We start from the raw sequence: 24,824 nt of genomic DNA, 5'->3' as shown, positions 1-24,824 counted from the left end.
CCATCTGCGTTTATCTATCATCAAATCGGTCGCGCCTTTACAATGAGCTTGATGATTCTAGTCCCCAAACCCTCTTGCCGGGAACTACGATATTCTGCGGCCGCCCAGCTACAAATCCCTCGATATTAGCCTTGACCATCTTGACTGTCCCGTCTATCGTCCTCTGGGAGTACCACGCCACATGCGGAGAGAGGATTAGATTCGGTATTGAGGGGTCCAGTAGCGGACAGTTCTCCTTCGTCGCCGGCTCATGTTCGAAGACATCCGTTGCCGCACCTCCGACCTGGCCTTCCTTCAACGCTTTCGCAAGAGCTGCTTCGTTGATGACGCCACCTCGACCGACGTTGATGAGCAGTGCTGTCGAGTCCATGGCTTCTAGCTCCGGCGTGTTGATCATGTCTCTCGTGCTGTCGTCCAATGGCGTCGTGAAGACGAAGAAAGTCCCCTGCTTGATTGCTTCTCCGAAAGCGGTCCGTTCTTCTCGTGTTCCAGGAGCGCCTTTCCGCTCTGCAACGAGCACCCTCATCCCGAGAGCTCGGCCGATCCGTTCAACGTTCAGCCCCAAAGCACCATAACCAATTACTACTAGAGTCTCCTCTGAATTGGTTCGAGGCGGCTTGCCGAGTTTCAGAGCCAGTTGATTATTGGCCGACCACGTCGACCCGTCCATCGTAATGCCGTGCATATCGACAATTCGTCTCCGAATAGCGTAGTATAAAGCAAACGCATGCTCGCTCACACTATCCGTATTCTGAGCCGGCACTCGACAGACGGCCACTCCATGGTCTCGCGCTGCCTCCTTGTCGATATGATCGGTTCCAGTGCCATTGCAGGCAATCAGCTGTAGGTGAGGTGCATTCTCGATCCCAGTGCGTGTCATTTTGGTCCCAGAAATGATCACGATAGTGGCATCTTTCATTCTTTCGGCCAATTGATCTGGACTTGTGCTGACATGGTGGTGGGTTGAGTCGTAGTCGAACGATAACTGCGGTGGCTTGACCCAATTGTCCAAGGCTACGATCCTGTGTCGATTCGATGAGGCCATGACGGCCAGGTTGTTGTGGCTTTCCACGATCTCGAATTTCTGAAGGAAAACCGAAGAAGATAAACACCCACAGATTGGCAAGGATAGTAAGCTGCATTCGGATATAAGCGGCGGCTAATGAATCTGCCTTGCGCCCTACGCATCTTGGAGCTCTTGGGCGCGATAGAACGTCCTCTTTTCTTAGTGTTGAGGGTTTTGGACGCAATGTCATCTCAGCGAAGATAGTGGCAAAACGGTGCTGCGCTCATGGTCGCGGAATGTGCAAGCTATATAGATTCGTCGAGCCAACTTCAACTATTATGCTGCCGTCACCACGTCAAAACCCTTCCAACCATCCATCTTCTCCCGGCACTGAGCTTCATACATGTTGATACCGCCGGGCTGTACACAGTCAGTGACTGCCTTCTTGAAGGCCGGGTTATACTCACGTAGATCATGCTCTCAGATTTCTTGCCTGGAATATTGGCTCCGTTCCACCAGCTATACAATATATCAGCAACTGCTTGGCCTTTGCAACCGAAACACCATTCAACGAACCTGTTTGTGTACGGTATGAGCGTGTACTGCATCATGGTGTTGCAGAGAGCCTTCCAGTCTGCCTCGGCCGATTTCTGGGGCTCGATCGACTTGATCTTCTCATCCTCCAACTTGGCGATCATGTCCACGATGGTCTCCACCTGCGCTTCGATGATTGTAGGTCCGTTGGAAAGTGCCGTCGGGGCTTGAGGCGTGTATCTGAGGTACGTCAGTATGGCTGGACCAAAACCATGTTCGATTCGCTTACGACATGAACGCATTGGGGAATCCAGAAATCGTCAGGCCAAGGTACGTGTTGAGTCCATCCTTCCATAGATCCGCCAGCTCAACGCCGTCTTTGCTCTTCAACCCCATCTGCGTGAGGCTGCCGGTGTAGCTGTCAAATCCAGTTGCTAGAACTACAACGTCGAATTCGTGTAGGCTGTCGTCGGCCATGAGCAGACCCTTCTCGTGGAAGGATTTGAGTGGTACCTCACTGAGGTTGTGCAGGTGGACGTTGGGTTGGTTGAGTACTTCGTAATAGTCTGCAACATCCTTAGCGCGTTAAGATAGGAGGACTCTCATCACACATACCTTGCTCGAGGGGCGACCTCTTGGTCCCAAAGTAGTAGCTGCAATAAATGGTGAGCAGAAGCATTGGAAAGCTCTATGATCTTGACGTACGGCGGTTCCTCAGGCGCCATGATCTTGTTCTTCTCTGGATCTGTGAGTCGTTCACATACTTTCCGTCTCCAGAAGTCGTACACTGCCTGTTAAGGCGTCAGAAGTGTCATTTGGAAGGTATGTTGGACTCACCTTGTTCGCCTTCTTGTCGAGGATGACGTTGTTGAAGTTGGCCAGCTGGAAGTTGAAGGCCCCGCGCTGCCAAAGATCCTCCCAGTATGCCTCCCGCTCTTCTTCTGTTACGTCGTGAACCCCAAGTTCGTGACGGGCACAGGGGAAACCTGCCGCCGAGTCCCTGCCGGCCTTGAACAACGCGGGATAGAATGTCTTCCATTGCCTCTGTTCTTCGGCAGTCCAATCTCGCTGACCCATCGCCAAGCAGTAGCTAGGACGGCGCAGTAACACCGTCAACTCGTCGGCTGTCTTCCCAAGTTCCTGGGTGATTTGGACGGCAGTGGCACCCGCTCCGATCAGGCCAATTTTCTTTCCCTTCGGATTGAAGTCTTCGGGCCACTCTCCAGAGTGATAAACCTCCCCTTTGTAGTCCTTCAAGCCGGGGAAGTCGGGGGTATACGTCCGATGTAGGAGCCCGGAAGCCAGCATCAAATATCTGGCCCTCGCGGTGTGGCCCTGCTGGGTCTTGATGTTCCAGACATTCTTCTGAGCATCCCAGGTCCCTTCGCAAACCCGAGCATTAAAAGTGACATCCTTTCTCAAGCCTAGCACCTTGTCGATGTGGGCCATGTACTCTCGAAGCTCATTGTGGTCGGAGAACCGCTTGTTGAAGTGCCAGTCTTTGTATACCTCCGGGATGTTCAGTTGGTAGAACGGACATTCTGAGTCGACGCGAGCTCCGGGATAACGGTTCCAGTACCACACGCCCCCGAAGTCACCACCTGATTCAAAGCACTTGACCTTCAGGCCCAGTTTTCGAAACCTGTGGATGGCTGTGATACCGCTGAAGCCCGCCCCGACGACCAGGACGTCGCAGTCATAATGTTGAGGGTCACTTGCAGGTGTGCCGTTGGTCATGTCGTGGACTTCGGCGTTCGACTCGCGCATGGAGTCTCCATTCTGCACGAGGACCTCGTCATTGAGTACGGATGTTGTGTTGGCCATTCTGTATAGAGCCAAGCTTGTTTAGTCGATCAAACACAAGGGAGCGCAATGAGTTTCCGTCCGAGCAGCTGGTAAAAGACAATATATACGAAAGAAAGCAAATCCGACATGCTTACATGTACATTTCGGATACATGCCGAGGTGAGGTTGAACGCGAGCTTCGGTTGACAGTCGGGAAGCTCGATGGTGAAGTGAGGGGGTTAGCGACCAGATGTAGAACCAAGAGCGCCACGCGTTCGCTCGCAACTCGCATTCGGCATTGCCACGAGCACAAATCGCGGGACCGTGTTGCATTAATACCCAGCTGGTGGGAAAGTGGGATAGCGAGAGCCGACTCCCGCAAGCAGGCTAGAGATAGTCCCGGTCCCGGTCATAACTCATCAGCCGAAAGACCATAATTGTTCTAGAGCTTGCATAGAGGCAAGATGGTTGAATAGAAGAGAGGGGAGACAAGCTCAACCGCGTAAGGCGTTCGCTTGGACCGAATCATTATTGTAAGCCATCAGGATCCAGCGTGAGACAGGACCGAACGTTCTCACACGATATGCTTCGTCTTACCAGTATCGACTTCATACACCCACCCACTAATCTCCACGCCGTCATGCATGACCGCGCCGTGTCCCTTCAGCCATTCGACATCGTCCTTGACCGCTTGCTCTAAGGAAGAGAATGGCTGAAAGTCAAACGTGCTGCTCAGGACCCCAGCACCTGAGTTCTTCGCAACGAGTTCCAGAGCATCCGCATTGGAGAAGGTGAGCATGCCTGAGTGTTGTCAGCGAGCGACTTGACCGAAGCTTTCCAAGAGCCACGGACCGCACCCAGTGTGTTTGATCAGCAAAATCTCCCGCGTGTCGAGCAGATGCTGGGAGATGAGAATACTCCGCAGCGCATCTTTGGCATTGCCCCCAGCATTCCTAATGATATGGGCGTCACCCAGGTTGATTCCGAATGCCGCTGCTGCGTCAATGCGTGCGTCCATGCAAGTGACTTGCCCGGTCAGCCTTTGCAGTGAAGAAGACGGACGCAGGATCGTACCGAGAAGGTAGTTCTTAGCAGGTGGTAGAGGCAGGCTACCAGCGGTGAATTGCGAGGCATATTGCTCGTTTCTCGAAATGAGATTTCTCTGATTCTCCGTCGCCATCCTCTTATCGGATGTGTCAAAGCCAAGATGGAGCTGGCGATGTGCTCGAGATAGACTCGAACGTAGTGTTGCGGTCAATGGCTTGTCTTTATCTTCTCACCAGAAGTCCCCGATAGCACGAATGCCTTTGGATATCGCTCATGAAAATGGTAGCTGAATAGCTATCTGTTGGTGGCGGGGTCCGGAGCACGCCATCGAAGCCGTCAGCTGGTAAGACGCCTGGCGGATAAGGTCAACGGTGTTGTTGAGTTTTTGCGGCCTGTTCAGACTCAACACATCAGCAACTACGTTTGGAAGAAGATTTGACAGGTCATTGCGTTTCGTAGTAAGGCTCTCAAGGCCTGCTTTCTACCTTGAAAGATATCAAATAGGATACAGAAGTTCCGTTCATGTCGTAGCGCACTCGTTGAGACCAGCAAGACGCCCATTCGTGGCAGATGCTTCACGATAAGATGCCAGGTAGTCATACACCAGTAGTCACAGCTTCAGTCCGGCCCAGACCATGAGGCGTCGGCCGACCCGTTCTTTTCGGTTCTTCGTCAACCCTTCAAGCCTTCCCACCCCTCAGCAACCTCTGAATATCAGCCAGACGGCCAGCTTTCACCTGATCGCGCTTGCTTTCCTTCTCAGAGAAAGCGAGCTTCATCAATTTTCGCTTGTCCTCCTGGATCCTCAACGTGCCCTCCTCGATGGTTTTATCCATCACCAGACGGAACACCCTCGTTTCCTTGCGCTGTCCGAGACGATGCACTCTGTCGCAGGCCTGATCCTCAATTGCAGGCGCCCACCACGTGTCTGACAAGATGATCTGGTTAGCAGCCGTGAGGTTCAGACCAACAGAGCAGACATTGAGCGAGGCTAGCATGATAGTACAGCCCGCGTCCTTCTCCAGAGCCTGCAGAGCCGCCTCGCGCTCTTGTGCCTTCATGGTTCCGTCGATGCGACAATACTTGTAGCCCTCACGGTCCAGACGCGATTGCACGATGTCCAGAAAACGGGTCCATTGCGAGAAGATGATGGTCTTGTCACCTTCGGTATTGGTGGCGGTCGTGATCTCCATCATGGCTTCCAGCTTGCTGCTTGACTGCGTAAGGTCCATCTGGTCATCTGCCTTCTCATCGCCGTCGTTCTGTGGAGGGACAAGGCACGTGTCGTCAAGCTCGGCACGGCACATAGGGCACTTTCTCTGCGTCTCGATGACCTTGCTTATGCACTCTTGACCGAAGGCGTGTCCACAAGTGGTGATGAGTGGGTTGTGAAGGGTCTCCAAGCAGATGGCGCAGTCCTCCTGACTCTCAATCTGGATCTGAAGCATGTCTTGGAGAGCTTTCTTGTTCTCTGGTTTCAGGTCAACGGTCTTTTGCTCTTCGAGCTGGGCCAACAGGTTCGTAATCCGCTCGCCACAGAGCTGCCAGTGGTTGCAGCACTGCCTCATGCGAAGGAGGATTTCCAGCAGATGTTGGAAGGCCTGACCAGCACCCTTACCCTTACGACCATGCTTGCTCTCGTAGTTCTTGAGAAGACCCTGCGCTTCAGCTGTGAGTGCGTCGTACCGCTCCCGTTCCTTCGGGGTGAAGTCGATGCGATGGATGTACTCGTCCAGCTTCGGCAGACGCAGATCGATGTACTTCATCTCCTTTCGGCGGCGGAGGGTGAAAGCAGCCATGACAGCCTGAAGTAGGAATGTTGCGCTGGGATTGCCTTGCTTCAATGGACGCACGAGGACTCTGTTGAAGATCTCGAGCTGGTCAAGCCCTCCTGTGATGCCGACGAAGCGCAAGAGCGAGTATAAGTCTTTCAGGGAGTTGACAATCGGCGTTCCCGTCAGGCACCATCGATTGGTGGCGATGACAGCAGTCACCGCAGCAGCGCCCTTCGAAGTCGGGTTGCGTATGGTGTGGCCCTCATCAAGAATCACGCGACGCCACTCCAAGGAATACAGTCCGGATGACCGCAACTTCCGCTCTGGAGCCTTCGAGCCCTTGCCTTTGGGCATGAAGTCCGAGGCAAGCGTTTGATACGTAGTGATCACGACGTCGTACTGAGCGAAATCCTCGGCTGTCATGTGAACACGGCCATTGCCGTGATACGTATAGACCTTAAGCGCATGACCCTCGTGGATGTGCTGTGCTATCTGGCCAGTCCAGTTCGACATGACTGAGAGTGGCGCGACGATCAAAGTAGTGCCTGTCTTGCGTTGAGCAGCATCGTTGTCCGCCACGAGCAGACTAATCATCTCCAAGGTCTTGCCCAAGCCCATGTCGTCAGCAAGGATGCCGCCACGAGCGAACTGCGGTGTATCTTTGATTGAATAGGCAGTGGCAAGATTCGTGAAGAGATCGCTCTGGCGGTCGTTCCTCTTCCACAGCTGTACGGCATTGTCGCTACCTTTCGATGGCGGTTGGGGATTCTCCTGGTCAAGCAGCCACTGAAGTGCTTGAAGCTGATATGGCAGCATCTCAGTCTTAATACTCTTCGGCTTGGCGGCCATAGGCATGTTCTGAAGGTTCTCCTCCATCACGCCGTACTGGTCGGTCACCTCACTGTTTTCTCGCGGGTAAAAGCGTTGAGATGCCTCAAGTATGTCCGCCATGACCGGTTGAGCGTCTGGACCGGCTTGAGACGAGCCGGCAAACCCATTTTGGCTGCCCATAGGGGCCACAGATCCACCCGCGCCTCTACCGCCTGCACCTTTGGCGGCCGTTGCCGCCGCCTTGCGAGCTTCCGCCAGGCGCCTCTTCTCTTCCTGCTCTCGGCGCTTCTCGGCCTGCTTTTGCTCTTTCTGACGCTCCTTCTCCCGCCTCTCAGCCGCTTTTATGGCAGCAAGTGGCAGTTTCACGCTTTTCATCTCCTCCATCAACTCCTTGCCCTCTGGTGACTCGGGGTCAGGACCGTAAAGCTGTATGGCCAATGGGCAATCGAAGGTTCCAATCTTTCCAGCGAGAGCGCCTTCGGCGTGAAGATCACCTCCATCGATCAGGGGTGTCAACTTGGCAGCAATTCTGCGAGGTATGTGGCCGATCTGCACGCCAGCAACATTGTCGATGCGGATGGCGTTGCTGTCAAATGGATTGCCAGGCTCGCGACGCATCAGGATTTGTTCGCCCTGGTTGGCATGGCCACGATAGTACTGGACCCCAACTACCTTTGCAGCAAGTTCTCCGTAATAGAAGAGCTGGTCGTCGCTGGCTGCCGCAGCTTGCGTGGAAGCGACGGTATCAAACACGTCGTCGTCATCCTCTGCGAGCCACGCATCGCGTTCTGCTTGACTGTGCTGGGAATCCGCGAGAGACTGGCCGGAAGGGTCGTTGTTGTAGACCGATTCGTAGCCAGACAAGGCGCCACCGCTCGCTGGTCTTTGCTGGTAAGTGGGCGCGGGTCTGTGCTGAGAGGCCTGCGATGTGCTCGCCTTCTGTGCCTTTCGTGGTGCTGCATCCAGGTCCTCGCTGTCGCTGTCTTCGGTGAGGTCGATCTGTACATGTTTTCTCTTGCTGCCGTTCGCGGTCGCGGCCATAGCCCCTTCTGTCACCGCCATCTGGCTGGGCGTGAGAAGTTCTGGATGATGCAGGAGGGGAGCGACAATGAGGTCTGGAGTTCTCCGCGTTCAGGGTCCAGATGTGACACAAGCCAAGGCCCGAACAATCGCGACCACTTCACGCGTCCACGTGCGTTCCATTCTCTTGCCCTCCATTTCGTCTCTCTTCCATTCCCCTTCTATCACGACATCCATCACGACATCAACGAAGGACATTTCACCGCGGTTCCGCTTGGTGTCTCCACCATTCGACTATGATGGATCCAACGAGCGTCTTCTCCATTTTAGATTAAGAAGCTATCTTACGAGCAGCTGGGAGGCGTCATGAAAGGACGTCCTTCAAACCTTTGGGAACGGACGAAGACAAGCTCCGTATACGGCATTTCGCCATACGATGTCGTCGTGAGATGCCCGAATGTGCCACGTACAATGCAAAGACAGCGACCGCTCCGCCCTGCCTACTTTCCCTTTGCGGCTCGGTCTCACCATGGCCGAGAGCCTAATGCTGCCGAAGTGACTACCGACATAGCGAATGCGAGAACGTATCCCCAGAGCCGCGAGCATGCGTACGAAGGCGCTGAGTATGAGGTCTCCTAGGTAAGCACGGCGGTAAGCATAACGACTTCTCACACCCCTAACGGAGTATAATACCCTTAATCGAAACCGCCTTTGAACAGTTCTTTGGAGTCGATGCATCGTACATCCTTAGTCAAGACACCAAGTTCCGAAGCTCGTCTTCTTAATCATAGCCATGGCCAGCAAGGAGCTCTCCAAACAAGCTCCAGAGACCCTCACCTTGGACGTGTCCGTCTTTCCCAAGCTGAACACGCAGCAGGCCGGCCATTTGAGACACTACTACAATCTCGTCGCTCAGCCAGACGGCGACTGGCGCTACTTCGAGACGGCTGATGGACATGAAGAGTTCGACGATGCCCGACGTTACCAGCTGGCCACAATGGCGTATGCTACAGGAGCAGCGCACTATCACCGCCTTCCGGCCTTGCGAGGAGCGTTTAAACGCCTGATGCACCTAATGATTTCGAAGATGCTGCGCAAGGAAGTCTGGAGCTACTGGTTCCTTGCGAGCCATGGCGGTAAGCAACTCGATCCAGACCTCAAGGAACTTCGCAAGCCTTGGGCCGATCCTGTTGTGGAGGAGAACATCATGTACAGCGGCCACTTGCTGTTGATGACGAGTCTGTACGCCATGTTGTTCGATGACGATGAGTATGAACGGGATGGTGCACTCACATTCCGGTGGGATCCTCTGTTCTGGGGTCTGGGGTCTGAGGACTTTGTTTACGACAATGCGAAGCTTGAGAAGGCGATTCTACGGCAGATGGAGGAGAATGAATGGGTGGGAGTGTGTTGCGAGCCGAACGCTGTCTTTGTCGTGTGCAATCAATTTCCGGTGAGTCGACATGCGCCTGAACGACATGGTCTCGGGCTGATTCACATCACAGCTGATCGCCATGAGATACAACGACGTGCGTCAAGGCACAAATTATGTCGAAAGTAACATACTGCCAAAATATAGAGCTGCGCTGTCCAAGAAGGGCCTCCTTGGTGAGAATGGCCTCTACGCCACATTTTTTGCTCTCAAGCAGAAGAAGAGCATTCCTGCCAGGCACGGAGCCCACACCGCGTGGTATGTTCATTCCCCCCACACCGTCTCCACTGCTGACCATACCCAGGGCGAATGCTTTCATGCATGGATGGAATTCGGACTTCGTCCGAGCCTCGTATGAAAAGCAGACACTCGGTTTCTTGACACATTTCGATTCCAAGACGCAACTACAGCCCACACGAGTGGCAATGGCCTTCCGTCGCTTGGTAGCCGAAGAGAATCTCGACCCTGAAGACAAGACAACTCTTGACAAAGCGCGCGACGAGTCGTCCAAGGTCAACACCCACTTTCCGTACGAGACGCTGAATTGGTTGGGTTTCACTATGATGCTGTCTGAACTTGGCAAGCGGAAAGAACTTGACGATCTGTTGGACTACGCGGACACGCATCTCGGCCCAGCCTGGGTGAAGGGCGGTCTCTACTACCCACGAAACGGAGCACTGTATGACGAAGATGGCAACTTCGTCCACATGGAACCACATTCGGGCAACTCAGGCATTGGGTACGCAAGGCTAAACGTATCGAACGGACAGAAGACGATGTGGGAGCGGCCTTGGACTCGTGAGGTGCTCGAAAGCAGGCCCTGGCTTGATGGGGCCGGCTTTGATGGTGGAATCGACTTCCTTCGCGGTGTCTGGCACGCAGAGCAGAAGGCCATGATTCTGACTGTGCGAAGATGGGAAGCGGTCAACAAGGCCGCGACGTTCGTGATGAAGAACGCCGGGGCCGCACAGTGGGCTATTTACGTCAACGGCAGCTTGAAGGAGATCAAGGACTCATCGGGAGATGGAGAGGTCGAGATCACGGAAATGGTTGACCAACGGGAGCTGGATATAGTAGTAAAGGAGTTGGTATAGCCTTAGAAAATGGTTCACTGCACTCTTCCTCTCCGATCGTGTCAGTTTGGTGTTATCAGGATAGAGTGACATGATTGGAGGAAGTTCATTCTCGCGGACTAGAACTGCACCGAGATAACTTTGGCTCCACTCAATGCCAACCGTACTTCATCACGTTCAATCTTCGCCCACAAAGTCTTCTCCTTCCAACGACAACATGACGACCCTCACCAAAGTGGCCCAAGGCCAGCCAGCAGAGCTATCCATCTATCCTAAGCGTAAGCTCAGCAAAATCAACAACAATATCTATGGCGGCTTCACAGAGCACATGGGCCGGTGCATCTACGGCGGTATCTACGATCCAGATAACTCGAACAAGGATCTGATTGACGAGCATGGCTTTCGAAAAGATGTCATCAAGGAGATGAAGGAGCTCAATGTCCCAGTCGTGCGTTACCCCGGAGGCAACTTCTGCGCTACCTATCACTGGCTCGATGGAGTTGGACCTCGTGAGAAGAGGCCTAGGCGTCCGGAGCTGGCTTGGCTTGGAGTCGAGAGCAATCAGATCGGGACGGACGAGTTCATGAAGTGGTGTGAGCTTGTTGGGACGGAGCCTTACTTGTGCTTGAATATGGGAACTGGTTCGTGTTCTTCTCAAAGTGGATGAGACGTCACATCAACTGACTCCTGCTAGGTACGCTTGACGAAGGTAAAAGATTTTGGGAAGGGGCTGTCTATACAGCATGCTAAACAGTTGCAGCACTCGCATGGGTGGAATATTGTAATTCTACTCTCGACACTTATTACGCCAACATGCGACGTCGGAATGGTCGGGAGAAGCCGTACGGAGTCAAGTACTGGGCCTTGGGCAATGAAGTGTATGGCCCGTGGCAGGTCGAGCAGGTACTCGTGTTTCTGCTCTGCTCTTAAAGACGCAACTGACCATGGGCAGAACACCAAAGAGGACTACGCAAAGAAAGCCTACCAATGGGCCAAGGCTCTCAAGCTGCTGGACCCATCACTCACCCTCATACTATGCGGCGAGATCGGCACATCGCACTGGGACCACCACGTCCTCAAAGAGTGCCTCAAAGTCGAAACGCATGCGCTCGGCGGCAGCGACACCGCAGCATTGATGGACATGCACTCCATACACCAATACACGACCTCCAACGACCCCATCAAGAACGCCTTTGCTCCCAGATCTGCCGAACGTGCCATCGAGGTCACCGCTTCCCTGATCGATCTGGCCCGCATCCAGAATGGTGTCTCTCCCAAGGTACCTCGACAGATGATTTGCTTCGACGAGTGGAACGTCTGGGACCCTCAACGAGCGGTTGGCGAGAAAGGAGCTGAAGAGCGGTATACCCTCTCTGACGCTCTGGCTGTTGCAATCTGGCTCAATGTGTTCGTTCGGCAGAGCAGATATGTCGGCATGGCGAATATTGCTCAGTCTGTCAACGTCATCTCTCCGCTCATGACGACGAAGGAAGGCCTGGTAAAGCAGACGACTTGGTGGCCACTACTGCTGTTCAGCAAATACATGCGTGGCTGGACCATTGCCACGCATACGAGCAGTCCTTGCTACGAGGGCACGACTGAGCCAAAGTGGTTGCAGAACGCTGGGGAAACTCCGTGGTTAGACGTGTCCGCTACAGTCGATGATGACGGTTCGGTGAACCTGGTTGTCGTCAACGTGAACCCGGACGAGAGCTTTCAGCTTAAGCTTGATGGGATGGAAGGTGATGACAGGAGCGTTGATGCCTACACTGTGACTGCAAACAGCTGGAACGCGGTCAACACGGCAGACAAAGAAGAGGTCAGCTTGGAGCATCAATCACACAGCAAGTTGAAGGAGTACACGTTCCCGAAGATGAGTATAACGATGCTTCGGTGGAGGACAGGGTGATACTATACGTATATTTCAGCCTACCCTTTCCTCGAAGCAGTGAACCGTACAGACTTGTTGAAGTGAGGATTCGTCATGGTCGCACGACAGTTCTGTCATGATGTGTCAATGCTCAACGACAAAGCAGAGCGTCCGTTGTGCGCCTGATTGAGAGCCGGGATACAATGTCGCCGTCTCCGTGAGCTTGACACTCTTCCGTCTCGTGTTCGCCAACAGGTGAGGTCACGAAGTCGATCTGTGTAGTTGAGAACTCTACATAAATACATCGACGATTGAAGTCTGGAGAAGAAGAACAACGGCGCAGCTCAGCCTCCATCGTGTTCAAAGTTTTGAGGTATTTTTAGAGGCAGCAGGGGCTCGATCTCGCCTCCAGACCAGAGGGTCGGTACCTGTCGATCACACGGCAGCGTCGACTTGCCCTTTGGAGAGCTGCACGTCAGTGTGGACCGCTCGAGACCCGACCTTCTGCGTCACGTTCGGTCGTATTGCTAATATCGAATGCTTGGGGCGTCTCAGCAATACGAGATCGTGTAAGTACATATATGAGTTCGTCCTTCCTATAACTTCATTTTTCATCACCATCAATTCCACCATCACAACCAACAACCAACAACGACCAATATCTTTTCAACAACCCTCCACCACCCAAACAACCACCCAAACCGAACATCAACATGCGTGCCTCCGCCATTATCGGTCTCTCCCTCGCGGCCCTCGCAACCAGCTCCCCTATTGAGGCCCGCCAGGACGACTCTGGCAATGTTTTCAGCGTTTCCGACTTTGTCTTCGGATGCACGACGACCTGCGACTGGTCCTTCGATGTCACTGTGGTCGGCTCGCAGCTGCCTAACCATCCTCCAGTGAAGAACGCAGTCACCTGCTCTGGTAGCCTGGAGGACAAGGATTTCGTTGAGTGCAGCGAGTTCGGCAACGGCAACCGCTACGTCGCCGCCTACATTACGCCCGCCAACCAGCTCCGTCTGAAGTACCACGTTACGAAGCCCCGTCAAGGTGCCTATTATGAGTGCGGAATCCCTTCCAAACACATATAGAAGCATGCTAACTGTCTCAAAGGTACTTCGGCCACCGTAAAGTCAACGCCCAGACAAGCGGCAAGCCTCAGCCAACCGAGTTCACCGTCAAGGAGGTCAGGGCCATCGGCGTGGCGTAGGTCAACGACCGTTGAAAATCTTGCATGTGATGATACGGAGCATGGTACATGGGACGGCATAGCATACTGTAGCATTTTCAGCAACGAGATCACGATGGTAATTTGAGCACACTCACGGCGGCCAGTCTCATATTTTCTCTTTTCTTCTCATGCTCAACAACCAAGTAATTGCTCTTATGACCAGTCTCGAATGCGGTGCCACGGTGTCTGGATCTTTCTTATGATCATGCATGTCTGCGGCTGGTTTGGCCATTGATCAGTGACCTTCGAGGAGCACTCAGCTCAACTTTAGTATATGGAAGGCACTCAAGCTATCGCAGCCAGGTCGCGAGCCCTGCTTCTGAAGCTTGTCGATCATGTCTTCGGCCTGATCTCAATCTTCTTGGGCTTCTTCTTCGTCTCCGGAGATTGATCTTTCTTCGGCGACCGGAGCTCCAGTTTCTTTGGCTTCTTACGGCTACTTTCAGATCCAAGAGACGCAGAGCTGCGACTCAAGACGCTGCTTTCTGGACTGTAGATAGAGCTCTCTGCTGAAAGCATACTGTCTCCAGAGCTTTCTGTGGGTAGTCGAACCGGAGTTGTGGGTATCATCGGAGGGCTTCCGGGTGGTGTTGTTGCCTTGCCTTTGCCATTCTGAAGAGCGGTATTGTCGACGACGGCAGATGCACCGGACGACAAGTATCTCTTGGGACCAGCTGGACTGCCAGAGTGAGGCATAGCAGTCCTTGTCCCTTCTATGGTGCTAATACTTGATGACTCTGCGGCCGCCGGAAAGATTGCGCCACGGTCATGGTATCCCAAGCCCGGGACCTTCTCCAGGTCAAGTCCGTCGTACGTGCGCATGAAGCCGCTGCCATCCAAAGGGATATCAGACCCAGCAAGAACCCGCTCAGCTCGTACCTCGAGGTCCAGCGCTTCGCGAAGTTTTTGATGGCGTTCCTTTTGGTCTGTTATAGTAACGGCAGACCGCGTAAGCTGCTCTGCTTGCTTCCTATCTTGTGTTGCCTTGAGCTCGCTCGGTTTGGTTCCATTGGACATCTTCACTGCCGACGGACGCTCTCTAGGTACCCTTTATGACAGTCGTGAAACGGAAGACGAGAGCAAAAGCAGAAATGTTGAGAGGGCAGCAACAGACCTTTGATCACAAGACTTGGAAAACAAGGCCAGGTTCCGTGAGAGCCAAGGCCAACCACAAATCCTGAAGTTAAATCTTTCGCTTGATTGAGAAGAGGGGACGACGGATGAGGCATGAGCAGGTGGTTGGCGGCTGAACGGATGTGACCACTTACAGACCATACTATTAGAGGTCATTATACTGCTCCCGAAGGCTGATGAAAGCAGCTTGGATACTTGCTGTCACTTTTCGACGGCAGAGAATGAGAGGAAGAGGAAGAGAAGATAAGATGAACTGCTCGGAGGCCTGTCCGTCCACGCCAAAACGAGGATCATTGCTCCGCTCGATTCTTGCGAACTACGCTGTCAAACCCACCACATTCCATGCTATATACGGTTCTAAACAACGGTGCTGTCCAAGGTGCAAAGCTTTTTGAAAGAAGCTCACGGGATCATTGGTGTATCTGCCGGTGGTCCATTGGCCGGAAGCCGTGCGTGAGCCCGAGTCTGCTTAACGGACTCTTCACCCAGTTCGACTAACGTCTTCTTCTGAACCACTTGAGAGCCCCTGGCCTTTACTGCCTCGTATCTGGCAACGGCATCTTCCAAGACAATCACGGCCAGGCCTCTGTCTTCCGGGTCGAAGAACAGCAGCGCCTCCACAAACTCCTTCAGCTCGTACGAGTAGTGCTGGGGTAAAGCGCGGACAATCTCCGCATGCATGGCTTGCTTCTCAAGATACAAATGTCGCTGGCGAGCCGGCATGTGACGCCACGACTCGTGCAGCTGCGCGTTGTCCCTCCCTATGCGGGCTTCAAAGGCAGTCTGGCGGACGAAATCCCACACATAACATCCACTCATCATCGTGACAGCGACTGCACCAATGGACCACAAATCGCTCGCCGGGCCAGGGACGTGGTCTTCTTCGCGGAAGATCTCAGGAGCTTCGTAGCCTGTCTCTTGCTCTTCAGGGATGACTGGAAAAGCGTCCAGTCTCTCTTGACGCTCTGGGGCTGTGTCCGGATCTTGATTACGGGGTAGTATCGCGCACTTCGAGAAGTTGCCGAGTTTGCAAGGCTTGTACTCTTGACCAGCCACAGCAGGGCTGTAGAAGATGTTGGCTGGGCTGATCGAATTGTGAACGAGTGGTTGCCAGTTAGGATTAATGTGCGGGTCCTCGTGATCTGATCTTCCAGTCTGCAGGTAGACAATGGCTCTCAACAATGAGATCACTGTGTGCCAGACGAACGACTCCGATAAGCCATTGAACTGCTTCCCGGGCCGCATTTTGGCGCTGATCAGATCTGCTAGAGACGGCCCCTCGGTCCTTTGCCAAGTCGTGACCACATGATTGTTGGCAGTGCCGAAGCCGACATGTTGGACCAATTGGACCAAGTTGTCGTGGCCGCCCAGTAGCTCCGCAATTTCGTCGACGGTATGCCGCCTGATCTGTTGCGTTTCGGGTGTCAACGGCATTCTGCGGCTCACGACACGCCGACCATCAAGACTTTCGACGGCAGTGTAATAGCTGTCGGACCGGTGGTCACTTCCTGTCGACTCCACCTCGTCATTCTGTCGGCCCCCAGCGGTTGGTTCCACCGTATTATTGACTACGTATCCACCACTGCCAGTCGGTGTCGCTGGAGACGTTGAGCCATGATTGGAGATCGGATATGCCCCTGGCGGTCTGGCATCCTGAGTGGCCTCTGGATCATCCTCGCTGAGAGGGGAAGAAGCACCAAATAATTGTGGTCTTCTGCCTGCTGTATGGGCAGTCGGCCTGTTAAATGCAGATCCAACGCGACTAGGTCTCGGAGGACTCTCACGTGGGTGAGATACAACAGGCGTAGGCTTCCTGAGCGCCACGCTTATGCTGGTTTTAGCTCCTGGTGGACTGCGGTGTGGACTTGCAGCTTCTTGCCCATTTTCGTCCGATGCACTGCTTGCAGACGGCACTTTGTAGCCTTTTGTAGCTCGCCGTGGTGGCTGCTGGTCTGCTTCTGGCGAACTGCTCGCAGACGGCACTCGGTAGCCTGCCGTAACTCGCTGTTGGATTCTTTTATTATCCTCCGGTGAAGTGCTGGCCGACGGCACCGTGAAGCGCGCCATGATGCTTCTTGAGACACTGACTGCCAATTGCAAGGTGAGGTTTCGGTGCCATGGCAAACATTGCGAAGCAGGATAAGTAGCAATACCGTCTTTAACAAAGGATACCACCATTGACAGTCAAAGGGAACAAAATATACCGCTTCCGGCTGTACTTACAAGGTCCATTGTTCATGGACTGGACTCCTGCTGATGGCTCATTTCTGCTGGTTGAAGATTGCAAGCAGTCGTCCGATGTGGTACTCGAACGAGGCTGATGTAGCCCGGTCGCTTCATGGCGTCCCTACCGTACCGAGTTGTATTCAACGACATAGCCATGTAGCAAGGCCGATATTCTTGACGTTAGTAGTCTGGTTTGCCGCTTCTGGCACGATCATTCCAGTGGAGAGACCGGAATGTGCACGTGCTTTGGCAGTATCTGGTCCTATTCGTTGCACATCAAAGACTCCGGCCACTGCGAGTAACTACATCGCAACTGCCGGCGGCCATCATACGATATGCAAACATGCTTTCGGCCAATGTGTCACAAGGTACGTGTAGCTTGAGTGTGTCTGAACATGGGTTGAGTCGTAAGGAACATGGAGAGAACAAATTCGAATTCGAAGGAGTTGGCCAGATGAATTCGACAGCTCGATCACGTGATGCAACAGATCTGACCTCATCTTGCCAAGCTCAACGTCTTTTGAGCTCGTCGGGTTGGCTGACGACTGACAACTTGGTCTGGGTTGTGTGTAATATTCGCAGCTAGACTTGTCGAACCGAAAGGACCATCCAAGTAGAAGTCTGGGAGCCCATATTCCGTACAGGACGACGTGATTTTGCAATCGCAGCTTCAACCTGCACATCATGGCCAGCGCTCTGACGTCTTCCCTCTCGAAGTTCAACCCGTTCGGTGGGAAGGGCAAGCAAGACGACGACGAAAAGGGCGAGGCTCTTGACCTCGACTCTTCCCTCCAGACCTTATCAAAGAAGCACGTCACGAAAGACCAGCTGAAAGTCAGCAAAGCATTACGCTCGTTTCTCGCACACGAAAGTGTCCTTTCAGAGCAGGACGCTGGTGTCGACTCAGACAAGCCGACCGATGCGATCCGAGAACTGCTGGATCAGCCACACATCCGTGTACCGACGAGTGTAATTGACAGGAAGCATCCGCTTGCTGAATACTTCATCAGCTCCTCTCACAACACGTACTTGACTGCACATCAGTTGTACGGTGAGGCTGACCCTGTGGCTTATCGGATTGCGTTGAGCACTGGCTCACGATGTGTGGAGATCGATGCCTGGGACAACGACGACGATAAAGAAGAGCCAAAGGTCACGCACGGCTTCACTTTAGCGTCGAACGTCGCTTTCCGAAGGGTCTGCGAGGTCATGCGAGATGTCGTGGACAAGGAAGCTGCGGAGGGCGTTGGAGAGTCCGGCTATGGAGCTGCGCCAATCATGCTCTCTTTGGAAAACCACTGCTCTGCTCACGGCCAACAAAGGCTTGCGCAAATCATGAAGGAGGTCTGGGGTGATCGATTGCTAAGCCAACGAGTTCGCGATCAAGGCTCGGGCGAAGAGCAGGGCAGTGGCGATCAAGTCACTCTTGCGGCCATGGGGTCCAAGATCGCAGTCATTGTGGAGTACTTCTTCCCCGACCAGGAGATTGAGTCCGACAGCGAAGACGACGAACAAGAAGGAGAAGCCGAGGCGCGTGCTCGCGAGAAGTACAAGAAGCAGAAGAAAGACGCGCCTCAGGAGGGCATCATCCCAGAGCTTGCTGAACTGGGCGTCTATGCACAGTCGGTCAAGCCTCGCGACCAGTCCTGGCTGCAGGGCGAGCTACAAGGTGGTCCACACGACCACCTCATCAATGTCTCCGAATCAGGTCTCGGCTCGCTCATGGAAAAGATGGCGAGCAACATCAGCAAGCACAATGCAAAACACCTCATGCGTGTCTACCCGAAAGGAACCCGCATCTCCTCGCAGAACCTCCATCCAGTGCCTTTCTGGGGCGTGGGAGCACAAATATGTGCTTTGAACTGGCAGACGTTTGATGCGGCCATGCAGCTGAACGCAGCGCTGTTTGCGGGAACAGACGGCTATGTCCTCAAGCCGGAGGCTCTCCGTTCCGGCGGCTCAGGCAAGCTTGGTGGAGGCAAGAAGAAGCAGCTGCGTCTAAGGGTTGCTGGTGCCACGGACGTACCCATCCCAGAGGATCGGGAAGCCAAGGACATCAAGCCCTATGTCACATGCACCCTCCACCACCCAAGTGACCTCGAAAACGAGCCTCCCAAGAAGAAGACGGCAGCTTACAAGCAGCACAAGCTGGGTGTCATGCACCGCGGTCTGAACCCGCCGAACAAGAATCCGGTCTATGATGAGACGCTAGAGTGGGACTTTGAGGACAACGAGCTCACGTTTTTGCGAATCTTGATCAAGAGTGACGACAGCTTTGCGAAAAATCCCATATTTGCCGTGGCTTCTGTCAGGCTGATGTATGTAGTTGAGGGGTGGACGTTCATCCGCATGCTGGACCTCAAGGGCAAGGAGACGCATTGTACGTTGCTGGTCAAATTTGATCTTGAGGATGCGATGTGAGCGGATGTGGAGCTTCACGGATTGCACGGCAAAAGTTTATGTGTCAATATGAGAAGCACTGGTACATTCCCATACACATTCGACGCGTAGCCTTCATCATTCGAATTGCCAAGTTCCAGTATAGCTCAGGGATCTGCAAGTCTGGTTTTCAAGCCACGCTCCCTGAACAACAGCCAAGACAACCACATTTGCTCACCCCAAAGCCAGAGCACCCCCAATTGCAACCAGAATCGGCGCATAGCCCCAATGGTTCCACTCCCCCGTCCCCACCATCATCTTACAGATGACCCCATCTGCACCCGCTGTCGCACCCGCCGCGACCGTGATCCACCCCAGCACCCGATTGTCGCCAAAGTAGGATGCATACATTGCTAGACCGATGAACACGTCCCGGATACCCTCGGCTGCCAGCAAAACGTTCGTGATCTGTCGCAGAGGCTCTGGATCTGGATACGGCAGGCCAAAGAAGGATATGGCTAGCGATGGGTTGACGAAGCTGTTGATGCCGAAGCCGATAAAGATTGTGGCGATGACAGTGGTTGCGTAGCGGAGGTATTGTATTGTCGGTGCCATTTCGAGGGTTCTGGTTTATGGATTGATGCGGCCTTTGGGAAAGATCAAGGTTCTTGTTGGTTCTTGTTGGGGGACAAGGAGGGAGAAGGGAGACTCGTGTACTTTTATACCTCTAAGTAGAGTGCGAGGAGAGGAGAAGGAAGACTCATGTACTTTAATACCTTTCAGTAGATCGCGAGCCAAGGGCGCCTGGTTCGATGTCTAACCTGACCAGAGTATGGCTGTAGCCTGTAGAGATGGTCAGGGCAAGGCTACAGCGCCATCGGGTCATCTGATGTTCATAGCATCCGAGAGAGGAGTACAACGAACGCGTTGAAGCATCGTAACGACGTTCTGGCGCGACTCGGGAACCTGAAGTCTCCAAAACCCGGTGTTTTCAGCGAAGAGTTAAAAGAAGGGGACAGCCGGAAGCGGCACTCTCATGGCTGATGGCCTGTGCTGATCAACAACACGTCAATTCTCCCAGTCTCCTTCCATCCCGTCTCACAACACGAACAGGCTTACTCGTCCCGTAGCCATTCATCACGAGCTTGACGTATCCGCAGATACGTCGTCCGCTGCTGCTGCTGCTGCTGCTGCTGCTGAACCGCATGGTCGTGAGCTGCTTCCTTAGACGAATGCCTGCAATCGAGAGCTGATTCTCTCGATATATGCAAGCCGTTTGGCACCACTGGCACGAGTAATACGTAACCTCCCCGGTAAGTCCGAAGACTCGGCTGTATGGTCGTTGAACGAGTACGATGGACCTTGAGGTTGGAGGAGAACAATGCCTAGGTTATGGTGTTTTGCCCCGCTCATGGTCGACGAGCTCCAGGCAGTTCGACGTCAGTGGGACATTGAAGTACTCGTCCTTGGATGGTAACGTAGGTTTGCTTTGGACTCTGCTTCTTTCGTATACCAGAAAACAACTACCCAACATGTCGATGCAAACGAATCTCTTCATCAACGGCGAGGTAAGCACACGCTTCCATCTCGACGTGAGCTCTCGTTGACGTATAGCAGTACCGACCGTCGAGTTCTGGCGAGACACTATCCGTCCACAACCCGAGCGACGACTCTCTCGTTACCGACAAGGTGCAGGTGGCCTCCGAGAAGGACATTGACGACGCCGTCGCCGGAGCGAAGGCAGCCTTCCCAAAATGGCGCGAAACAGCCGGTCACAAGCGAGCAGCGATTATGCTCAAGTTCGCAGACTTGCTCGAGAAGAATGTTGACAAGCTCGCAAAGCTGGAGAGCATGGCGATGGGACAGCCGATCACTGTGGCTAAGGCTATGATCAAGGGCCCTGCTGCTCTATGGAGGTACTATGCTGGCTATGCAGGCAAAGTAAGCGGCGAGACTTTCCCGCCTGATGAAGATGGCACATATAAGATCGTGCAGTACGAGCCTCTGGGAGTATGTGCGGGCATCTGTGCATGGAATGGCACCCATGTGCTCGCGGCCTGGAAGATGGCGCCTGCAATGGCTGCTGGCAATACCTTCATCCTCAAAACCTCCGAGAAGTCTCCCCTCGCCGCAGCTGCCTATGGCGACCTCCTGAACGAGGCCGGCTTCCCTCCGGGTGTGATCAATATCGTTACTGGCGCTGGACCCGTTGGCTCCCTTCTGGCAAGTCACATGGACATCGCGAAGATTGCGTTCACAGGTTCAGCACCGGCAGGCCGAGCAGTCATGCAAGCAAGCGCAAAGAGCAACATGAAGATCGTGTCGTTGGAGCTCGGCGGCAAGTCCCCAGCACTCATCTTTGACGATGCGGAGCTAGACAATGCCGTGTCACACACAAGTACAAACTTCTTGCGGAACAGCGGACAGATCTGCTTTGCTTCCTCTCGAGTTCTGGTGCAGGAGGGCCTTGCTGACAAGTACATCGAGGCTGTGAAGAAGTCCTTCGAGGAAGCTGACAAGAAGATGGGCGACCCTTCGCTTGACGACACTGCATACGGCCCCTTGGCGGACAAGAAGCAGTTTGAGCGTGTAATGAGCTTCTTGCACGGCGCGCGAGAGGAGGGAGTGCAGGTGTTGGTCGGTGGCGATAGGAAGGGCGAGAAAGGCACCTACGTGCAGCCGACTGTCTTCTTGAATCCGGACCTGAAGAGCAAGGTCTACACCGACGAGATCTTTGGTCCAGTCATCTCAGTCCGTACTTTCAAGGATGAAGAGGAGGCGATCCAGCTTGCGAACGATACCACTTACGGACTTGGATGTGAGTACAGATTGCTCCTCACTTCGATTTACATGTACTAACCCTGCATCCAGCCACCGTCTATACTTCTGACATCGCACGCGCTCTTCGTGTCGCCGGCAAAATCGAAGCCGGCACCGTCGGTATCAACTCGGCCTTCAACACATCGCCACAGACACCATTCGGTGGCTACAAGCAGAGTGGAATCGGGCGCGAGAGTGGACCAGAGGGTATCAAGGGCTATCTGCAGCCGAAGACCATCCACATTAACATGAATGTGCCGCCGAGGAAATAGGAGCAGTACATGTAGTCGTTGAAAGTTGGCAATAAAAGTGCACGATAGTGCGCTCGACGGTCCTTTCCAATGTGCCTATAGTATATCGTTTGTCCTGGCGAACACATTCGAGTCCCTCGAATGGACTAGTCTACTTCGTTCACCTGATCGCGAATAATAAGGTAGACTCAAGAGGTCGTCGGCAACGCTTACTCAGCGTCGGCGCCGTCAGCATGTGATAGAGAAGTAGCAAAAAGCTCACCTGTCTGACAGAAGGACAACACACGATGCATTAACGGAGCACATGCAACTGGGTCTCGGACGCCGATAAACACAACAAAGCAACCCTCGTCGACAGCGACATAACCGGAAGATACCGCAACCATGCAAGGCTTCAACATGGGTCGGTATATCCCACCAGATGCAGCGGACGCCGGCGCAACTTCCGGGAACAGAATCCACCAGAAACGCGCTCCGGGTACTCTTCGCAAAGACGGCACCCAGACTGTGCGCTTCGAACTCCCCTACGCTGTCTGGTGCCATACGTGCTCCCCGCACGCCATCATCGGACAAGGTGTGCGCTTCAACGCCGAGAAGAAGAAGGTCGGCTACTACTACAGCACGCCGATATGGCAGTTCCGAATGAAGCATGCGGCATGTGGTGGGACGCTGGAGGTGCGGACGGACCCGAAGAATACGGCGTACGTGGTCACGGAGGGCGGGAAGGCGAGGGACTACGGAGAGGACAAGGTCAGAGAGGGTGAAGGCGGGGTGGAGATACTGACGGAGGCGGAGAGGGAGAGGAGGAGAAAGGACGCGTTTGCGTTGCTGGAGGGGAAGGTGGAGGGGGAGCAGGCCGTTAAGGATAACAAGAGGAGGATCGAGGAGTTGTGTGTGGAGAAGGAGAGGGATTGGGGTGACACTTGGAGTGCCAACAAGCGGGTGAGGGATGCTTTCCGAAGAGAGCGAAAGGTCAGGAAGAGGGAAGAGGAGAGGACGGAGCAGCTCAAAGAACGCATTGGCTCTGATATGGATCTGCTTCCAGAGAGCGAGGAGGACGCCAGGAGGGCAAGGCTGGTTGACTTTGGCGGCGGAGAAAACGAAGCTCGATCTCAGCCGTTCATGCGCAAGACGAGCTCACTTGCAAGATCAACGAAGTCTCAAAAGCTTACCAAGGCCGACAGAACGGATGCGCTTCGGCGGCAGCTTCTGAGCAACACTAGGGCGGCGATGAACCCTTTCGACAAGGATGGAGCATTTCCGTGACTGTCTGACACACGACTTTACATTGAGCGTTTAGCATGGCGTTAGGTCTCGCATTGTCTGGCGCATATGGAAGATACCCCCTTGTCTGGCACTGGGATCATGTACGGAAATTGAGACACGACAAACTCCTCGGCGCTCGGTGGCATATTATCAGTATAGTCTCAGGTCATGCGCCGGGGATCAGTTGCGGCTGCAGGTCTGCAGCACCATGGAAAGTAAGACATTTCTTTTCCAACATTGCTCTCTCGTCACCACGTGAGTTTGCTCCGACCTTTGAAGCGTAACACAGGTCTCTCTTCATGTCTCAGGTAGGGGAGAAGCTTTCATTCAAATCCTCATCAACGCAGACTCATTTCAAATTGTCCCATTATCACCATCAACGACAACACGATAGCACAACTCAAGCGAGCTGGATCATGTCATCCTCAAGACATTACGTCAGCTCCTCCCGCAACGTTGAAGCCGTCAGCCGCCCACATCTATCGCCCTTCAACTGGTTGATGCGTTCCTCCACAGGTAAGCTGCCAATGGCTCACCCTACATCTACCACCCTATCATTGGCCAAGGCACAAGCTAACGTAGATCACCAGTCGACTACTACCTCATCCCAGTCCGTCAATCTGGCAGCAGCACCAAGGAGACCAAAGACGACTACTGCCGCGGCAAAGATCGCTACTACGAACAGCTCGCCGATGACATGGTGCAGGGGAAGAAGGATCGGGATGGGTTCAAAGCTCTGATGAGCAGCGCACGCGACCTGCGAGACTACCGGAAGTGGAAGTGGAAGAGGGAGTATGAGCGATTGTACGAGAAGGTGGAAATGCTGAAGAGGATGGTGGAGGACGAGCAGCGGAGGGTGTTGCGGAGGTACCCACAGTGAGAGGTTGGTGAGAGTGGGCGATGGGATGGACATGGGAGAGAGGACCTGAGGGAAGGCTGTCACATGTTGAACGATGGAGAGCGGATCAATGGTGTAAAGCATGGATACCCGATCGCTTCCAAAGCGGCTGGGTAGATTGGCTGGGTAAAGCTGACAATATGGTCCTGTATTTGACGAGTACTGCGGCATCGACGATTTCTGAGCCGTTCTGCACCAACGCACATGCATTACACTCAACATTCACTTCACTCGTCCCACGTTGCA

At 53.9% G+C, this 24,824-nt stretch overlaps 13 protein-coding genes across 13 annotated transcripts; 7 read left to right on the top strand and 6 right to left on the bottom strand.

The window, feature by feature from the left end:
* Positions 1-37: 37 nt before the first annotated feature.
* On the bottom strand, positions 38-3,364 carry LTR77_007628 (uncharacterized protein; the record flags this gene model as incomplete). Its single annotated transcript, XM_064804865.1, has 7 exons — positions 38-1,084; positions 1,474-1,525; positions 1,583-1,780; positions 1,830-2,106; positions 2,156-2,193; positions 2,246-2,331; positions 2,378-3,364. 7 exons carry the CDS (start codon positions 3,362-3,364, stop codon positions 38-40), a joined length of 2,685 nt encoding a protein of 894 aa, XP_064656707.1.
* Positions 3,365-3,899: 535 nt separating this feature from the next.
* Positions 3,900-4,505, bottom strand: LTR77_007627 (uncharacterized protein; the record flags this gene model as incomplete). The annotated part of the gene is made up of 2 exons (XM_064804864.1): positions 3,900-4,126; positions 4,178-4,505. The coding sequence occupies 2 exons, from the start codon at positions 4,503-4,505 to the stop codon at positions 3,900-3,902; spliced, it is 555 nt and encodes a 184-aa protein (XP_064656706.1).
* Positions 4,506-5,052: 547 nt separating this feature from the next.
* LTR77_007626 (uncharacterized protein) lies at positions 5,053-8,040 on the bottom strand (the record flags this gene model as incomplete). The annotated part of the gene is made up of 1 exon (XM_064804863.1): positions 5,053-8,040. The coding sequence occupies one exon, from the start codon at positions 8,038-8,040 to the stop codon at positions 5,053-5,055; it is 2,988 nt and encodes a 995-aa protein (XP_064656705.1).
* A 751-nt stretch (positions 8,041-8,791) lies between these two features.
* LTR77_007625 (uncharacterized protein) lies at positions 8,792-10,524 on the top strand (the record flags this gene model as incomplete). Its single annotated transcript, XM_064804862.1, has 3 exons — positions 8,792-9,451; positions 9,504-9,688; positions 9,735-10,524. 3 exons carry the CDS (start codon positions 8,792-8,794, stop codon positions 10,522-10,524), a joined length of 1,635 nt encoding a protein of 544 aa, XP_064656704.1.
* A 196-nt stretch (positions 10,525-10,720) lies between these two features.
* LTR77_007624 (uncharacterized protein) lies at positions 10,721-12,412 on the top strand (the record flags this gene model as incomplete). Its single annotated transcript, XM_064804861.1, has 4 exons — positions 10,721-11,144; positions 11,198-11,212; positions 11,264-11,406; positions 11,456-12,412. The coding sequence occupies 4 exons, from the start codon at positions 10,721-10,723 to the stop codon at positions 12,410-12,412; spliced, it is 1,539 nt and encodes a 512-aa protein (XP_064656703.1).
* A 674-nt stretch (positions 12,413-13,086) lies between these two features.
* LTR77_007623 (uncharacterized protein) lies at positions 13,087-13,583 on the top strand (the record flags this gene model as incomplete). The annotated part of the gene is made up of 2 exons (XM_064804860.1): positions 13,087-13,436; positions 13,487-13,583. 2 exons carry the CDS (start codon positions 13,087-13,089, stop codon positions 13,581-13,583), a joined length of 447 nt encoding a protein of 148 aa, XP_064656702.1.
* Positions 13,584-13,937: 354 nt separating this feature from the next.
* LTR77_007622 (uncharacterized protein) lies at positions 13,938-14,621 on the bottom strand (the record flags this gene model as incomplete). Its single annotated transcript, XM_064804859.1, has 1 exon — positions 13,938-14,621. The coding sequence occupies one exon, from the start codon at positions 14,619-14,621 to the stop codon at positions 13,938-13,940; it is 684 nt and encodes a 227-aa protein (XP_064656701.1).
* A 519-nt stretch (positions 14,622-15,140) lies between these two features.
* On the bottom strand, positions 15,141-16,805 carry LTR77_007621 (uncharacterized protein; the record flags this gene model as incomplete). The annotated part of the gene is made up of 2 exons (XM_064804858.1): positions 15,141-16,456; positions 16,523-16,805. The coding sequence occupies 2 exons, from the start codon at positions 16,803-16,805 to the stop codon at positions 15,141-15,143; spliced, it is 1,599 nt and encodes a 532-aa protein (XP_064656700.1).
* Positions 16,806-17,648: 843 nt separating this feature from the next.
* On the top strand, positions 17,649-19,385 carry LTR77_007620 (uncharacterized protein; the record flags this gene model as incomplete). The annotated part of the gene is made up of 1 exon (XM_064804857.1): positions 17,649-19,385. One exon carries the CDS (start codon positions 17,649-17,651, stop codon positions 19,383-19,385), a length of 1,737 nt encoding a protein of 578 aa, XP_064656699.1.
* A 192-nt stretch (positions 19,386-19,577) lies between these two features.
* LTR77_007619 (uncharacterized protein) lies at positions 19,578-19,958 on the bottom strand (the record flags this gene model as incomplete). The annotated part of the gene is made up of 1 exon (XM_064804856.1): positions 19,578-19,958. The coding sequence occupies one exon, from the start codon at positions 19,956-19,958 to the stop codon at positions 19,578-19,580; it is 381 nt and encodes a 126-aa protein (XP_064656698.1).
* A 917-nt stretch (positions 19,959-20,875) lies between these two features.
* LTR77_007618 (uncharacterized protein) lies at positions 20,876-22,435 on the top strand (the record flags this gene model as incomplete). The annotated part of the gene is made up of 3 exons (XM_064804855.1): positions 20,876-20,911; positions 20,961-22,161; positions 22,215-22,435. 3 exons carry the CDS (start codon positions 20,876-20,878, stop codon positions 22,433-22,435), a joined length of 1,458 nt encoding a protein of 485 aa, XP_064656697.1.
* A 363-nt stretch (positions 22,436-22,798) lies between these two features.
* Positions 22,799-23,680, top strand: saf4 (the record flags this gene model as incomplete). Its single annotated transcript, XM_064804854.1, has 1 exon — positions 22,799-23,680. One exon carries the CDS (start codon positions 22,799-22,801, stop codon positions 23,678-23,680), a length of 882 nt encoding a protein of 293 aa, XP_064656696.1.
* A 299-nt stretch (positions 23,681-23,979) lies between these two features.
* On the top strand, positions 23,980-24,560 carry LTR77_007616 (uncharacterized protein; the record flags this gene model as incomplete). The annotated part of the gene is made up of 2 exons (XM_064804853.1): positions 23,980-24,196; positions 24,271-24,560. 2 exons carry the CDS (start codon positions 23,980-23,982, stop codon positions 24,558-24,560), a joined length of 507 nt encoding a protein of 168 aa, XP_064656695.1.
* Positions 24,561-24,824: the final 264 nt, after the last annotated feature.

The sequence above is a fragment of the Saxophila tyrrhenica genome (genome assembly GCF_035928015.1).
Source record: "Saxophila tyrrhenica strain CCFEE 5935 chromosome Unknown scaffold_12, whole genome shotgun sequence".
Taxonomy (NCBI): Eukaryota; Fungi; Ascomycota; class Dothideomycetes; order Mycosphaerellales; family Extremaceae; genus Saxophila; species Saxophila tyrrhenica.
This window is presented reverse-complemented; position numbering and strand designations above follow the sequence as displayed.